This window comes from Stylophora pistillata, chromosome 3, assembly GCF_964205215.1.
Source record: "Stylophora pistillata chromosome 3, jaStyPist1.2, whole genome shotgun sequence".
Taxonomy (NCBI): Eukaryota; Metazoa; Cnidaria; class Anthozoa; order Scleractinia; family Pocilloporidae; genus Stylophora; species Stylophora pistillata.
This window is the reverse complement of record NC_142521.1, coordinates 45,733,309-45,750,168: the sequence shown is the minus strand read 5'-3', so window position 1 is coordinate 45,750,168 and position 16,860 is coordinate 45,733,309. Positions and strand designations below refer to the sequence as shown.

The 16,860-nt window shown below is 37.2% G+C and overlaps 1 protein-coding gene across 2 annotated transcripts; it reads left to right on the top strand.

Annotated features, from left to right (window-relative positions):
• Positions 1-6,287: 6,287 nt before the first annotated feature.
• On the top strand, positions 6,288-14,873 carry LOC111333445 (beta-4C adrenergic receptor-like). 2 transcript variants are annotated; one of them, XM_088754875.1, is made up of 2 exons: positions 6,288-7,634; positions 12,375-14,873. In XM_088754875.1, exon 2 carries the CDS (start codon positions 12,380-12,382, stop codon positions 13,388-13,390), a length of 1,011 nt encoding a protein of 336 aa, XP_088611001.1. In that variant the 5' UTR covers positions 6,288-7,634; positions 12,375-12,379; the 3' UTR covers positions 13,391-14,873. The 2 variants fall into 2 exon arrangements, with proteins under 2 accessions (XP_088611001.1, XP_088611000.1); XM_088754874.1 differs by lacking the exon at positions 6,288-7,634 and adding an exon at positions 10,474-10,743.
• Positions 14,874-16,860: the final 1,987 nt, after the last annotated feature.

Below are 16,860 nucleotides of genomic sequence, written 5' to 3'. Positions count from 1 at the left end.
CTTCGAAACTTGGGTTCGAAGCCACAGCTGGGAAAATCAGTAGAGTGAATCATCTTTTCCAGGAAGGAAACCAAGCCATTGAACTAAACTTCGAACAAGCCTTAAATAAAGTGTATTGTTCAAGATTTTTTTGTCTTCGTCTTAGCTCAAAGTTTTCCCAAATTATGTGGAGCGGCCGAATCATAATAAATAAATTTTTCGAAACTCTGGCATGGAACTCTTAAGGCCGGGGCGTCGAAAGTTAAAATGGGTGATCAGGCAATAACACGTTTGAATCAATCGAAGGTTTTCCATTAATGGTTATTATTGTCTTAAAATGACTGCCATGGTGCACCGGAGCGTAAAGAAAAGATGCTTTCTTTAATTTGGCACAACATCAAAATCCAACCGATCTAAATCATAGTTTTAAAAGGAAAATAGCTTTAAAGGAAAAATTCTCAATACCGTTTGGACTTTGATACTCCGGTTAAAATGGCTCTTAGCCTGATGCGGGAATTTAAAATAATTAAAATTCCATAGAAGTACGAAAAAATTTAAAAAAATTATTACTTTGAGCAGCCGTAAACAGTTCCACTAATGCGACTTGGTCGTTTCTGTTTCCTTTTTTCGGGGGTAATATCATAATTATACTATTACTATTCTTAAAAAGTGAAATGTATATTCCGGGCCGGAATTTTTTCTCATCTATAAACGGATATGCGAGGAAGAACCTTGCTGTTTTCAAATCGCCCTCCCAATGATAGTTACGACCAACAAATGAATGACTCCTGCTAAACTTTGACTACTTTTTAGTGCCTATCTTCTTTCTAACTCTTTCTTAGTTGATATGACTAATTTTCTAAATTGTGGCAAAGTATTTTAGTCGATAAAAATGTATGATTTGTAAACATGTACACATGGAGGCGCCGTCCTGTTTATGATTAAAAATTAAATTGTTAGAAATAGTTTTAAAAAACGATTGTGAGCTACGTTGAGTCTTGAATGATTTTCATGGCCTATCTGTTTAAATGTTACTCCCAGTTGAGTTCAATAGCTGGTGACATTGCTTTTTGAAAGAAACGAAATTATATTTTTGCACTGATTTATTTTCTTTTTTTGTTACTGTTGGACGGAAATCAACCGCACTCCACCTTGTCACTTTATAAACGGATACACTCGCACGACCCTTGCCGTTTCCATATTTCGCGTTAGATTCAAGCAAACTACAAGAAATTATACAGCTTCTATCAGAGCAGGTGGCGTTCAGTTGCAATAAATTGAGAAGTTGCAAATTTGCTTCTTGCTTTTCCTAGTAATATGCCGGGACAATTATCATTGGTTTGTACTAATAAAAGAGCTGTCTTCCAATGATCAGCTTGATTGGAGTAACCAAAAATAACTATACAAGTTGCCAACAGTTCTATTTGAACAACGGATATAAACTGAGAAGTAACGAATCTGGTGTGTTAAAGTTTTCCAAATATACGTTCATCCTTAACAGGTAAGCTCCCTCCTTCGGTCTGATTCTGTAATCATTAATATTTGTAACCGTCCTCTAGAAGTCCTTTCAAATATACCGAGGACGTGATGGAGAATGCTTAGTCGAAAAAAAAAAAAGAAAGAAAAACGAACGTCTAGGCTGGAGATCGCTAACGCAAGAATCAGTAATTACTTTTGGAGTTGGGACAGATTGATACAGAATAATGGCAGTAGCGCTGGGGATACGAGGTTTTGCTGCGAGATACGCTGCGAACCGAGGTTTTGCTTACGCTGATAAGTGATAATGTAACATCTTAATTTTATCGCTAGCTTTTCTGGAAAGCCGAGTCTTGTTAACCGATCGAAAGCAAGCTATTCAAATCAAGGCAGCGGGCCAGTGATTTTGATTTAAGTACCGAACGCTTTTGTTTTTAAAGTGGTTTGATATCAGCAGTGGCTGAAGAGGAAATTTAAACGTGCTCTCTGTAAATAATTTCTAACACGTCCTTTACTTTCCCTGACAGAATTGTTATGAATATTATCAGACGTTTATGACCTTGAAGCTTCTTGATTCCTCTATATTGTTTAAAAACAAGCTGGTGTTTACTAGCCAGCCAATCAGAAGCAAGGGTGCAATTTTGGCTCAGATATGGAATAAGAAGTGCAATAGAGTTTTCCTTTATGAAAACTCGCAGTTGATTTCGAAGAGGCAGCAATGAAGTAACAAGTAGGAAAGATTAAGCCAGGATTTTATTGGGAAGCGCTGGATAAGTTATGATTATCAATTTCTCTGATAACAGTTTAAGAAAAAATTTCGAGTTCGACTCCTCACTTGACTATGGCGTTCGGTGAAAGCGGAATGAAAGTTGAATCCGAATGAATTAAGAGGGTTACTCTGATGGAGTTTAATGGGAATGACTTACACTAGTAAACTTAACTGCTGAGGAAATAAGCTCCTGAGTTTTCATCGAGACGGGAGGATATTTTGACATTTTAATCCGTGTGCTTTTTCATAGCAGTTTAAACTTTTCTGACTTCTATATCCACAAGGGGCCCACGCAAATTGTATTCCCGATATTTATCGCGATAAAGAGTTTCACTTATTACGAATTCAGTAATCACAAAGATTAAGAAGTGGGATATGATTGGCTGGTCTCGCGGGCTAATAAATTCCAGCTTTCAGACCAGAATTACACTAGAGGAGAGTTTTCCGGATTCGTAAATGTTTCCGGATTCATCAATTTTGGAGTATTCGGATTCGTAGGCGTTTACACTGAAAGGATATTCGGATTCCTGACCGTTTACACACAACGAAAACTCCGGGAACATTCGAAATGTAATGGTTACCAAGCCCAGTGTTGTTTCGTGGTTCGATCGACAAAGTGAAAATGCCTCCCCCAAAAAAAGGCTAGAGTAGATCCAGATGCCACTGAGGCAAATTTGAGTTGGACAGATGCCAAGCCATCAACGTCGTCGGCGATTAAGTGTGGCTGACGTTAAACTTCCTTACAATAACAATTTGCGTTTCCTCAGAAATACTGCGGTACACATGATAAAATTTATAGCCTGAACCTGCAACAAGATTAGGCAACCGGAGACCGCTAGCAATGTTAGCACCAGATCCATTTTGGTTTCACCGCAACTCAAAAGATTGCAGGCGGAAATAATATCCGGATTCGAGAAAAAAAAGCGGTTACACGACAAAGCTTTCCGGATTCAAAAGTTATCGGATTCAAAGTTCCCACTTTAAATTGCGGATTCAAAATCTCCGGAGACACGACCAAACCGGGAAGTTTTTATTTCGGATTCGTCCACTTTCGTGTAAATGGTAGAATCAATCCGGTACTAAAACGTTTCGGATTCATCACGAATCCGGAACAATTTCCTCTTGTGTAAACCTAGTCTCAGACATACATAATCTCATCTAGACTGAATTTTTGACATAATATGTTAATAAATGTATTAGCTTCAGTTAAATAAAGTCCTTCGTCTATTTACCAAACAGAACGAGAGCAGATTATGAAAAGGTGCAGTAAATGGAAATAAGTCAACCAGTCTCACAGTTTTTGCTGAGTTTCTTGACCGTTCATGAAGGGCCGAATACAGCTGCGCGTTGTGCGTGGGGAATTTCGCTTCTTGTTGGATGAAACACAACTCACGCTTAAGGATGCGAACGGTAAAGACGCATGCTGCACCTATCTCGTAGAACAGGAAGTCGAACTGGATGCTTAACTTATGCTGGTACATTAACAACGTATCGGAAGGATCATCCTAAAAAAGAGTTTTCTTCTTCCCACACTGTGTCAAAAATTAAACATCTATCTTAAAAAAATACACTTATCTTAAGGCTCATTAATGTGCTAGACACAAAATGGAGGGGTGAATCGATAGTAGAAATCATAATTATTTTTCCAAAGCTTTGTCTGTACTTTACCCTCTGTTTTTATTTCAGCGAATTAATCAACTATATCTTTACAATACTTTTTAAAGGGAAACATGACGTCTCCAGCGTCAGACTTTCATTGGATGAAACCAGTATTGATATATATTTCATGATCAAAGGATTGAGTTTTTTTCCTTGCCAGTTAATGCAGCAGGAATCTCCGTCACCCACGTTGATCATAGATATTGTGTGCGAGATAAATTGCGTGGACACATCTGCCTCCTAACGCGTTTTTCATATTACGAACTCCTACTCATTTCAAAATTAATTTGTGAAATTATGCACTTGTGACTTACAACATGTGCTGTCAACTGATAAGAGAGACTCCACCAGACCTTTGACACGATTCAGTTTAATTACTTTTTACTGATCTGTGACAAAGAATATTTATATCACCTATTCTTTAAAAAGCAGAAAAATCGTAACTTTGCCGTGGGATGAAATTTTACAGAAACCTTTGACAACTCAATGGAAAACTAATGTAAGGTACATGTATGTTTCGAATGCCTTTTGCCAGTTTATTATCTTTTATTTAATATACTTAGTTACGGTTTTCGCCGACGCTCGAGGACGTTTATCATGCTCGGTTAATGCCGGAATAAAAGCATTCTTTCCACTTTTCAAAGCGAGAACGTAAGAACGAACTATTCATGTGAACTGTCGGTGAATCCAGGAATAAAAGCACTCTTTTTACTTTGTAAAGAGAAAACGACGAGAGAACGACGAGGTGTGCCGACTGTTAGAAAAAATAAATTAAAAAAATTCAGTTATGCGGGTGAGTAATGTACGAAGTCTAAGCTATTCCCAAAAAAAAAATTCCTATAGAAGGAATTATTATTGCTTGTTTGATGTTTTGAAAGTGGCTAATGTGACTGACAACTTTTTTTAAAAAGAAGTTACAATTTAAAAATTGTAAAAGCCAAAATCAATCATGTTTTTACATATACTGGGAATGAATGAAGCATTCGTGAGGCTAATGTTCATCTCTGTAAGGAATTCATTAAGCTTGGGGATCTTGTGGTAGACCATTACGCAAACTGAACAAGACAATCTCTTTAGGTAAAGGATGTCTTCGTTTCTAAATAACGTTACTTGGTACAACATTAATAGTTCGGTTGCTGTAATATAATTGTCCTTTTTCTAACTTTTGGCGAATCAAAATGGAACATTAGACTTACGCTTCTCAGAGTGTCTGGAAATTATGGAATTTCCCCTTCACAGTGTTAACGGTCGAGAAAAAAGTTCACAAAGCAGATAAGTAGAAGAAGTTTGATGTTGCAAAAAAGAAAATTGCGTGCACGGTTGAGCTGTTAAAATGAAATTGTTCGTCTAGTTATGGAAACCCTTGTAGATTTTTGCAAAAAAATTGTCTTTTTAAAAGTTCCTTTGAGCCCCAAATCGCACTTCCTATTGGCTTACCAGTGGGAAGTTGTGAGAACAAGAGAGACGTCTTTACATAACCAGGCGAAGCATGGAGGTGATTGATTTAGAACTTTCTCAAGAAACCACGTTTGACCTTGACTTCATTAGTGCTTAAGAAAGTCTTCCTGTCGTCAGTGCGATTTTAATTTATGGCATTCATCTTTTTTTCCTTTTTTTTCGGACGTTAACTGGACCAGTTCTTGATAACTATGTCTTTGTCCATACTTAATGAATTTAAGGAGATTTTTTTTTAAGCTGCGATGATTGTTTATTGTCTATCGGTGAGTTATTAAAAAGGGAAATAAGAAGTAAGACAGTGAAACGGCATAATTCCTCTTCTGTGACTTCCCTTTAGCATTGTTAAGTTTTTTTATTTACACTCGGGGTTGGTGAATGAGTGATGTGATGGTGTTAGAGGGCTTCGAAAATTGGCTCTGAAGCCACACCTTGGAAAATCAGCAGAGTGAACCAAGCCATTAAACTAAAGTTCAAACAAGCCTCAAACGAAGTGTATTGTTCAAGCGTTTTTATTATCCCATTATTACTACTTTCGAATAAGCAAAGATTTGGTAAAACATTTGACAATGAAAAACTGCGATAAAATATTATAAAGCATGACACGACGTTTCGACGTTTCCAGAACGTCATTATCAAGTAAACTAAAATAATAAAATCGAGTATATATATAATGAAGCGGTGAATAAATTACAAAACGTTAAAAGTTAAACAAAGAGTTTAGCCCTAATGGAATCGCTCTGGGTGTTTAAATTGGGCCTTATTGTTCTTATGTACAACATTTCATAAACAAGACAATCCCATTTCGTGCCGCATTTTTTAAGCATTCTAAACTGGCTCTCATTGAGTAAGTCAATGTTCCCATGGGCATCTCTCAGGTGGCGACCAATGGCAGAGTATCGATGATCAGCAATGCGTTGAAACAGATGGCGCGTCGGATATCCGACGCGCCATCTGTTTCAACGCATTGCTGATCATCGATACTCTGCCATTGGTCGCCACCTGAGAGATGCCCATGGGAACATTGACTTACTCAATGAGAGCCAGTTTAGAATGCTTAAAAAATGCGGCACGAAATGGGATTGTCTTGTTTATGAAATGTTGTACATAAGAACAATAAGGCCCAATTTAAACACCCAGAGCGATTCCATTAGGGCTAAACTCTTTGTTTAACTTTTAACGTTTTGTAATTTATTCACCGCTTCATTATATATATACTCGATTTTATTATTTTAGTTTACTTGATAATGACGTTCTGGAAACGTCGAAACGTCGTGTCATGCTTTATAATATTTTATCGCAGTTTTTCATTGTCAAATATATTACTACTTTGCAAAGAGAAATGTGTATTACTTGCTTAAGAGCGTTTTCTGTTTCTTTCACCTTTCCGCTGACCGGAAACCTTCCTGATCTATAAACGGATATACAAGGAAGGGCCTTGCTGTTTTCAAATCGCACCGGAAACGATAGCTATAATCAACAAATGAATGACCTGCGCCAAAATTTGAATAATTTTTAGTGCCCATCTTCTTCTAATTCTTTGTAGGTTGATAATTCTGATTTTCTAAATTGCGGCAAAGTATCTTAGCCAATAGAAATTTTTGATAATTGTTGTTTTTTTTGTGTGTTTTTTTTGTTTGCTTTCTCTCCAATGTACAAAACCAGTTCTGCTACGAACTCAGTTGTAAACAGGTACACATGGAGGGGCCGTAATGATTGTAATTGAAAACGAAATGATAGTTATAATGATTTTTGAAAAAGCGATTGTGAGCTACGTTGAATTTTGAGTGATTTTGATGGCCTAACCCAGGTGTTACTATTCCCAGTTGTGTTCAATACCAGGCGACATTTCCTTTTGAACCAAATGAAGTTAGACTTTTGCCTTTTTTCTACTTAGAAATCAACCGCACTCCACATCCTAACTTAGAAACGGATACACTCGCGCGACCCTGGCTGTTTTCATATTTCACGCTATTTTCACGCAAATACGGGAAATTGTACAACTGCTATCAGAGCAGGTGGCGTTCAGTAGCAATAAACTGAGAAGTCGCAAATACGCTGTTTGCGTGTCCTGTTAATTTGCGCGGCCAGTTATAACTGGTTTGTACTAATAAAAGAGCTTAGCCCTCCAATCATCGGCTTGATTGGAGGAACCAAAAATTATAATAATACAAGTTGCAACAGTTCTATTTAAATTACGGATGTTAACTGCGCGTGTTATTTTTCACTGACAATCCTCCAGAGCATACGGAGAAATAACGTTAAAGTCCCCCAAATATAAGGTCATCCTTAACAGGTAAGCTCTCTTCTTCGGTCTGATTCTGTAATGATTAATGATTGCAACCGCTCTCCGTTGAGATGTCCTTTCAAATATACCGAGGAGGTCATAGAAAATGCTTGGTAGAAAGTGGAAAAAAAAAAAAAAAAAAAAAAAAAAACGAATTTCTAAGCTGGGAATGAAAACAAAAATGCCCCTCCTCAGATTATCGTCTAGTTGGAGAGAGAGTAGATTACGAGAGATGTGTAGGTCACCTGATGACTTTTGAAGTTGTCATTGCTCAAATTCAAAAGTCAATAAAATTGATCGGACGCGGTGAGATGTTTTGCTTTGCTTCTATTGACATGGCGAAAATGAGCGAATTATGAAACCAACCTGTAGACAAATTGTTTCAACATTAATAAAATAAAGGCAGCAATTTGTTTACAAAATATAGCAAGAACAGGTGATGACCGTACCCTGAAAATTTTAGAGTAAAAACCTCTCTTCCAATATAGGTTGGTTTCTATGATTACCATTTGATTTAATTGTAACCTCCAGCCATTCTATCGCTGTCTAATTCGGGGTTGTATTCAATTTTGTTCACTTGATGGTTATGTTGGCCGAAATCAGTAGTGCGCGCTCAACGAAATAGAAGGCAAACATAGCGCGTACACAAAAACACTTTTATTTTCGCAATAAATGGAGTTGTACATTGGTTAATTCGCTTCGCAAAAAAAAAAACAGTTTTGGTGGAAATTCTGTAGCATATTCCGACGGAGGATTACTAAATACAAACGGCAAAAACTACTTACTTGTTTTTTAAGGGCCCCAAAGAAACCAGATTTACGTGGTCTTGAGTTTTTATTTTAACGCGGCAAAAATGTCACAAGTTCATCAAGTATAAAACGATAACCAACATATTAAACTTGCTTAAGGACGGGAATTATGAGAAAAAAGGAAAGCTAAAGTGACTTTATGTTTTATTTCATTCCATGTTTTTCCTAATGTTACGGTCTTGCTATATTATGGCGCGGCAAAAAGAGCCATTAGCTTTAAAGTGACAGTTTTTGTTAAATTAAAAAAATGTAATAAAACTTGCTAATCTCTTCTTTTAAACCTGAGGTTTGTAATGGTATACCATGGCATTCGTGTAATAACTTCAATTGCATGAATGAGCACCGAATTCCCATCGAAAACGATCATGAAGTGTGGGTGGGGCATTAAAGACTTCACGAACCATTGAAAGTAATACGTTGAAAATGTCATCAAACAACTGATTCATACGTCAAATGCACGTTTACCGCGATAGGGATTACTTGGGAAGTTAAGAGACCGCTAACGCACGAATCAGTGGTTAGGTTTAGAGTCGAGACAGACGGATACACAATGAAGGCGGTAAAGCTGAGGATAATCTCTACGAACTGGGGTTTTGTTGACGTTGATAAGTGAAAATGTAACATCTTAATTTTGCCGCTAACTTTTCTGGAAAGCTGAGTCTTGTTAACCGATCAAAAACATGCTATTCAAACCAAGGCAGCGGGTGGTGATTTTGATTTAAGTATCGAATGCTTTTGTTTTCAAAGTGGTTTGATGTTAGTAGTGGCTGAAGAGGAAATTAAAACGTGCTCTCTGTAAATAATTTCTAACACGTCCTTTACTTTCCCTAACAGAATTGTTATTAATATTATCAGAAGCTTATGACCTAGTAGCTTCTAGATCCTTCCATATTGTTTAAAAAAAAGCTGAGGTTTATCAGCCAGCCAGTCAGAAGCAAGGGTGCAATTTTCGCTCAGATATGGAATTAGAAGTTTAAGCGATGCTTTACTTTATGGAAACTCGCAGCTGATTACGAAGAGACAGCAAAAAGGTAACAAGAGTGAGAGATTAAGCCATAATTTTTACTGAGCGCTGGATGAGTTATGGTTATTAATTTCTCTGATAACAGTTTATGAAAAAATTTTGAGTCCGACTCCTCACTTAATTGTGGCTGAATTCAAATAAATCAAGAGGACTGCTTTCAAGGTGTTTAATGGAAAAGACTTATACAAGTCAATCGAGGAAATAAGCTTCTGAGTTTTCATCGAGACGGGAGGATATTTCGACATTTCAATCTATGTGCTTCTCGTACCAGTTTAAACTTTTTTTTTTACTTCTATATTCACAAGGGGCCGACACAAATCGCGATATAGAGTTTCACTAATTACGAATTGAATAATCATGAAGATTTTGAAGTAAAATATAATTTAATAAATCCCAGCTCTCAATCGAACAAACATAATCTCATCTAAGCCACAAGCTTTTGACATAATATTATGTTAATAAATGTGCCAGCTTTATTTAAATGAAGTTCGACATCTGTTTACTAAATAACATAAACTAAATAGAACGAGAGCAGATTATGAAAAAGGTGCAGCGAATGAGAATATATCAACCAGTCCGACAGTTTTTTCCCTCATCCATTGCAAAAGGGCCCAATTAACTGGCATTGTTTTATATTCATCAGTTCTGTATTCATTTCACAACCTAGACGGACGATGTGGTTTTTTGTTATGTCAGACCAAGAAACTTTCCGATATTCTGATTTATGAAAGCAAAAAAAGAATCGTTACGATTAATTAAGGCATCTCGTGCTGAGCCAATAACTTGCCCTTTTCTTATTTCCTCCGATTCCTTTAATGAAAAGGTCAGTCGAGCTTGCGTGAAATGTTTAACTGTCATTATAATTTCTTTCGTAACAAATTATGGAATTTTACAAAAGAGGAGTATTGTTTCGAATGAACGCTTGAGATTATCTGCAACGGAATTGAAAGTAATGACAATTTTACCTTTCGATGACTCAATGACCTTTCAACTTTTCATGAGGACTCAATCTGCAACGGAACCGAAAGAAATCACATTTCACTTTTCAAATCAGTCACATCTAATTTATAACTTAACGTTCTAAGTTCTTATTTGGTGCAAAACAAAAGCGATCAAGCAACTGCACAATTACCAAGAACTTTAAAAGCTATTTTCTTAGCTTTGTTTCACGGAGTTTCACTTGGAACTTATGTAGCTGCTCTATATTGCTGATATTACAGATAGCCAATGATTAGCTGCCTTTTTGACTGCATCACAATTTTTACTCCATTAACGAGTTTTAACGGTAAGTCAAAGAAAATTCATTCAAGCAAAAGAAATTTAAGAAAGAGCTCAAATCACAAGAATACACAATGATTAACTGAATTAGCTCAGCTGTATTAAACTTAGATATTCCAATCTTTCAGTCAGATGATATCAGGTCCAGAGAATTTTATCCTAGTGAAAAGTCACAAACGTCCCAACTGATTTACAATTAGATCTTAGACAGCCGTTGTATCAGCTGATAACAAATTTAAAGGATAAGTATTATGCTCCAGAAACCATGTAATTTTAATCTCTGTCTCTAATAACTACTCGTGAAAACTCAATACTGATCTCTCCTAGAGGATCCAAAAGTTGTCTTTAGTTGTCTATCTAAAACCGTTATCGGTAGTTGGACACCCGAGAGGAAGGCAACCTTGAAAGTTACAAATTCGAGAAGAAAATTCTCTCTCAAATCGACACTGTGATTCCCCCTGGAATACACGAAAGCCTCTAGATCTCATGTATTCAGTTACTGTATTTGTGCATCATCCATACCATGAACTAAAAAAGCACAGCTCAATTCTCTACTACATAAAAACTCACACAGCCTCGAGGCTCCCCATTTGCTCCAACGACTGCCTTTTACTCGAATTTTCGACTGATGATTGAGTTGGAGTAATCGAACTGATCTTTTTTTATTATCAAATGAGATAAGTCATGTCTGACATGTAGATTGCTAGATGCGAATTCATCTTATAAGTGAACCGCAATTAAATCAATCTGCTTTTACAAAAGAACCAAGCATCCCTTAAATATAACTTATAAATAAATAAATAATAAATAAATAAATATACTTTTATATAGCGCCATCTTCCATTAATTGTCCATGGCGCTTTACAATACTCTAAAACCGTAAAAATTAAAATCCTAAGAATTTAATACACTATGTAATACAATAAAGTTACAATTAAAAAAGTAAAAACTACAAGTAAAAACTAGAAATCAAATGTGTGCTTAAAAAGATAAGTCTTAAGACTTAAAGTGGTTTGAAATAGTTCCTACCACAACATCTGCACACAATCATTATGCAAAGCCCCAATTAGGCCTAATTTACTTTCTTGTGACGGTGCTTATATTATTTTAGGGAATGCTTCAATTGTAGTTTGACAGTGAGGATAGATTTGTCATTCAGCATAAACAGCTTAAATACAATTTCTACACAAACGACAAAGTTTGCCGGTGTTTCGTAAACAGAGGGTCTTTAAATATTACAAGATCGATACGTACATATATCGAAAACCCCAAACAGAAACTTGAATGAGAGAATGATAGTCGGGTTTTGCTTTAGGCAAGATAGATTTAAGGACATTTTAATGCATTCAGTTTTCACAACTTTGCCTTAGGACCCTCTAGAAAGTGAAAGTCGACATCTAAGTCAAATTTCAAATTATGTCATGGCAAATAATGTCTCACCCATAGCTCCGTAAATGTTAGGAAATATTTACCGAGGCGACAACTGAACAAATATTCACAAATTTCTCTTTCGCCTCGGGCGAATAATTCAGCCATACTCACGAATAACTTGCATTCACCAGAAAAAATGGACGAAGATTGAGATATCCAAGAACACGCCATGTTTAACTGCTCTATTACATCTTCCTCTCTTTTTAGACACGATGTCTAGCCTGGAGTTACCAAACCGAAGCTTGGCAGCTGTTATAAGTGAGTCGATCGTTTGCCTTGCATTGAACATCATAAGCATCACTGGAAACAGTCTTGTCTGTTTGGCAGTGTACAGAAACCGTAATCTTCGATCAACCACTAATGTGTACATCGTTGCTCTAGCTGTCAGCGATCTGTTGGTTGCAATGATAGAAATGCCTTTGGCATCAGCTACACTTATTATTGGAAGATTTGATTTCGGCTTCGCCCTATGCCAGATTCAAGGTTTCATTGGCCCCTTCGCCACTTACGTGACTCCGGCAACCATGGGTTTAACTGCATTCAACCGCTTCATGCGAATTGTCAAAGGAAACAGTTACAACAAGATATTTTCTCCCTGCCGGTCTAAGATCTGGGTGTGTTGCTTGTGGATGTCTCTGGCCCTTTACCTGTTAATTGGGCGACTCACCGGTTGGTTAAACATTGGTTTTATCCGTGGCTATGCAGTTTGTGCCTTTACATACCCAACTGCTGCTAGTCAAATCGTTCAGTACACCATCATGGTCGGAGTGCTTTTCTTTATCCCACTGTGTATCGGTATATTCAGCTATTACAAGATATTTTTCAAAACCAGTCAGCATCAACAGATTGTGGTCCCATCGCTGCAGAACACGACTAATGCTAACAACACCAGAGCAAGGAGAAGCACAGTGAAAGAGATAAACATTAGCCGAGTGTTGCTCTACGTAGGCGCTGGGTTTTTGTGTTGCTGGATTCCATTATGGGCACTTGCACTTTGGAAGCGCTTCTCCCCCGAAACATGTCCGCGAATTGCGGAATTACTCGTTACCTTTTTCCGCTTTCTGAGTTCGACGATAAATCCCTTCATTTACACTTTCAATAATAACGATTTCCGAAAGGAATTTCGGAAACTGCTGTGTTTCCCTAAAGGTGCTCGGACTGCACCAAATGATACCACTACGGCTACTGAAAACGAAGAGTTGGCAGGCGAAGCTAATGTCTAAGGCACTGTTTGAGGTGTCTGTCTATCTACCACGATATCAACCGCTCAAAAGAAGTCCTCCAGGAAATAACCTTCGTACCTGCGTCGCTTTTAATTTGATAAAACCCTAGAAAAGTATATGTCCCCGTAAAGCCAAAACTGAAAGAGTGTCAAATCCGAAGAACGAATTATTTTAAAGATTTGGTTTAGCGGTAAACAATTACAAGCCCTTCAGTGTAAAAAGTGTTTTCTTATGTATCTTGTTGTCGTTTCATGTTATATTTCTTCATTTTCTTTTTATTTCCAGTGTAATTAAAATCAACTAGTAAAGAAAAAAAAATGGACCCGCCTCGATAAGCATTTGCCATCTGTGGGTCAAAGAAATATCTTGTAAATAAATAAGAAAATAGAAAATTAAAGTGTGTGTGAAAAATGAAAAAAAAAAATAATAAAATAACCTTGAAACATTCTGGATGGTTTGAATTTGGTAAATCCTGTTCTTTTTTTTTTTTAGAAAATCTGATGAACAATTTGATGAAAACAAGTGCCAGATATACTTCAAGACGTATTGTTGACTGATAGGGCTAAAAACTTAAAAAAAAGAATAGTCTCATAATATCGGAAATTCTGAAACTGAAAAATGTTCACTGCTGTATCTTTTATATAAGCAGTTCAGTAAATGTTTCTTGTTTTTTCTTTCGCTATAATTGTTGGATAAGTGTAAGTGCTAATCAAAAACTTGACATGTCTCTAAATACGTTGCTAGGAAAATCATTATCCGTAATTAAAAAAGATCAATCAATCAATCAATTTATTTAACGTGGTCAGAACGCTTAGCCAAAAGCTAGTTTACAGGTACGCCACGAAATAAAAAGAGAAAAGGAAATTATAAAGCCTTGTGAAGGTATATAAATTTAAATAAATTAAGAATTAAGAACTAGCTAATATTAAAATATAAGAATTTAATAATGTAGTCACCGAGTTGAATATATAAAATGTAAAATGTAATCATTAAAAACAGGAAATATAATTAAAGATAGATCCTCATCGCGCTAGAGTCCCGTGAGATCTAATGTTTTTAAGTAATTTTTAAAACTAGTAAATGTTTGTATCTTTCGAGACTCGTCCGGTAAAGCGTTCCATAGTTTCGATGCAGCATATCTCCATGATCTTAACCCGAAGGTTGTTGATTTTACTTTTGGGAGGTCCAGTATTGTGGTGCCCCTAAGATTATAAGTGGAGCACCTAACTGTTATAAGATCACGTAAGCTTTTTGGTCCTGCATCACTATTTAATATCTTAAAGACAGTGGACAAAATTTTCGCTAATCGCTGTTCACGAAGACTTGAGAGACCGGTACGCTTACAAAGTTCCTCATAAGGGGAGGACTTATCTCTAAAAACAAAACGGAGCGCACGTTTGTTCACCAACTCTAACTTGTCAGCTGACTTCTTATTACAGAAGTGCCACGTTTCGGAGCAGTAATTAAAGTGTGGTAAAATGAAGGCTTTGTAAAGATCCCTTCTAGTCTCAAAAATAGATAGAAGGAAGAATCACGATTAAGATAGTAAATTTCTTTATTAACAGGAACGTATAGTTTATTATTCCTTTTTGCTTATTTTTTTTTGTTTTTGTTTTGTTTTAGTTTTTCTAATTTTTCTCACTCAGTTTATGGTTTGGGCTTAGGAGTAATACACGATCGCGTAGCCCGTAGAATTGTCCTCGGAAAGAATGCAGGTTAGCTCAATCCAGCTTGCTCGGTGTGATAATCTAATGCCACAAAGAATCAGCTTGCCAATAACACACAGTTCGCTACATACTGGTATGTACTGCTTATGCTGATCACCTTTCCAGTTTTCATCTTTAATGTACTGGCACAGTTCCACAAACTCTCTGTCTTCTGATGAAGCTTCTTCAATTTCACGTGTTTTCATCGCTTGAGGAGCGGCAGTTACTGCGACGAACCTGACAAATTCATAAGACACCTTGTGCGCCGACGAAGATTCTGCTTGCCCGTTCGCATGCAGTAAGCGTGACAACAGGTCAGCAATATTCTGCTCTCCAGGTAAGTATTTTACATGGAATTTTTATGGCTGTAATCGCAGGATCCATCTTTCGATTCGTCCACACGGCTTGGATCTGCTCAAGTAGATTGTTTCCAACGACTTGTGATCAGTATACAGTGTGAATTCAATGCCGTACAAGTACACATGAAATCGTTCACATGCTCATACAACAGCCAAGGCTTCTTTTTCTGTTTGCGAATAGCGCCTTTCCACAGCGCTTAAATTCTTGCTTGCGTAGCTAATGACTCTTTTACTGCCTTGCTGCTCTAGCTTGGATTAGGATCGCACCGAGGCCTACCGGGCTTGCGTCTGCTATGATTAGTGTCTTAGCATCTTTATCAAAGTAGCCAAGATTATCTGCACTTGATAGCCTCCTCTTAAGCTCTTCTCCAAACTCGAAACGAACACCCTTTTTGGTCAACTTTCGCAATGGCTCCGCGACTGTAGCGAAGTCCGGGATAAAACGGGCATTGTAGTTTACCAGTCCCAGAAAGCTTCTGACTTTTGATTCACTCTATTGTATTGTATTGCAATCTTTATTTAGACACGATCAATTCATCAGCCTATAAAAATACATATCACATACGCTAAGATATTTAAAATTAACACTACATACTATAACATTAAAGCTGTTTTCCGTGAATGCCGTGCGTTAGACTTAAAGAATGTCATTGATCTTACGTTTAAATGACCCCAGAGACTCTGTGTTCCTTATATCGCGCAGTAAACTGTTCCATAATGTGGCGCCATTGTAGCTAAAGCTTTTTCTGTAATAATTAGTGCGCGGTAGTGGAACATTAAGCTTATTTTCAGAGTCCCTGAGGTCATAAGCAGAGTCACGCCACGTAAACTTTGAATATAGATACCTTGGAGCTAGCCCGTGCAGACATCTAAACATCATGGTGGCTTTATGGATTTCCTGCTGGCGTGCAAGATTTTTCCACCCTAAAAACTCGAGTAGCTCAGTTGCATCAGCATCATAGTTAGAGAATGTCAACACACGGGCTGCTCTATTCTGCAATTTCTGCAGTTTGTCTCGTAGCGTTTTCCCACAGCTACCCCAAACAATGTCACAGTAATCAAAGTGAGGTTTTACTAAAGCTTGGTAGATGAGATGTAAGGTTGATGCTGGGATCAGGTGCCTAATTCGCTTTAGGGCCCCGATACCAGAGGCGATCTTTTTCGTTAGTTTTTCGATGTGACTATGCCAATCGAGTTTATCGTCTAATATTACGCCAAGCGATTTTGTAGCTGAACTCTGCGGTTCTCTTGGATCAACGATCGCCTTTACCTTGTCTTCAGCAGGGCCAATACCATTGTTGCTCAGCACCAGTCCCATGAAGACTATCTGGGTCATGTGAAACTCGGACTTCTCTGCATTCAGCGTGAGATTCTTCTCTTTCAGCCTCTCTAAAACTCGCTGCAG

Coding starts and splice junctions, on each gene's coding strand:
- LOC111333445 (XM_088754874.1), top strand. CDS start 10,686: ATGATTAGCTGCCTTTTTGACTGCATCACAATTTTTACTCCATTAACG. Junction 10,744..12,374: donor TCCATTAACGAGTTTTAACG/GTAAGTCAAAGA, acceptor CTCTCTTTTTAG/ACACGATGTCTAGCCTGGAG.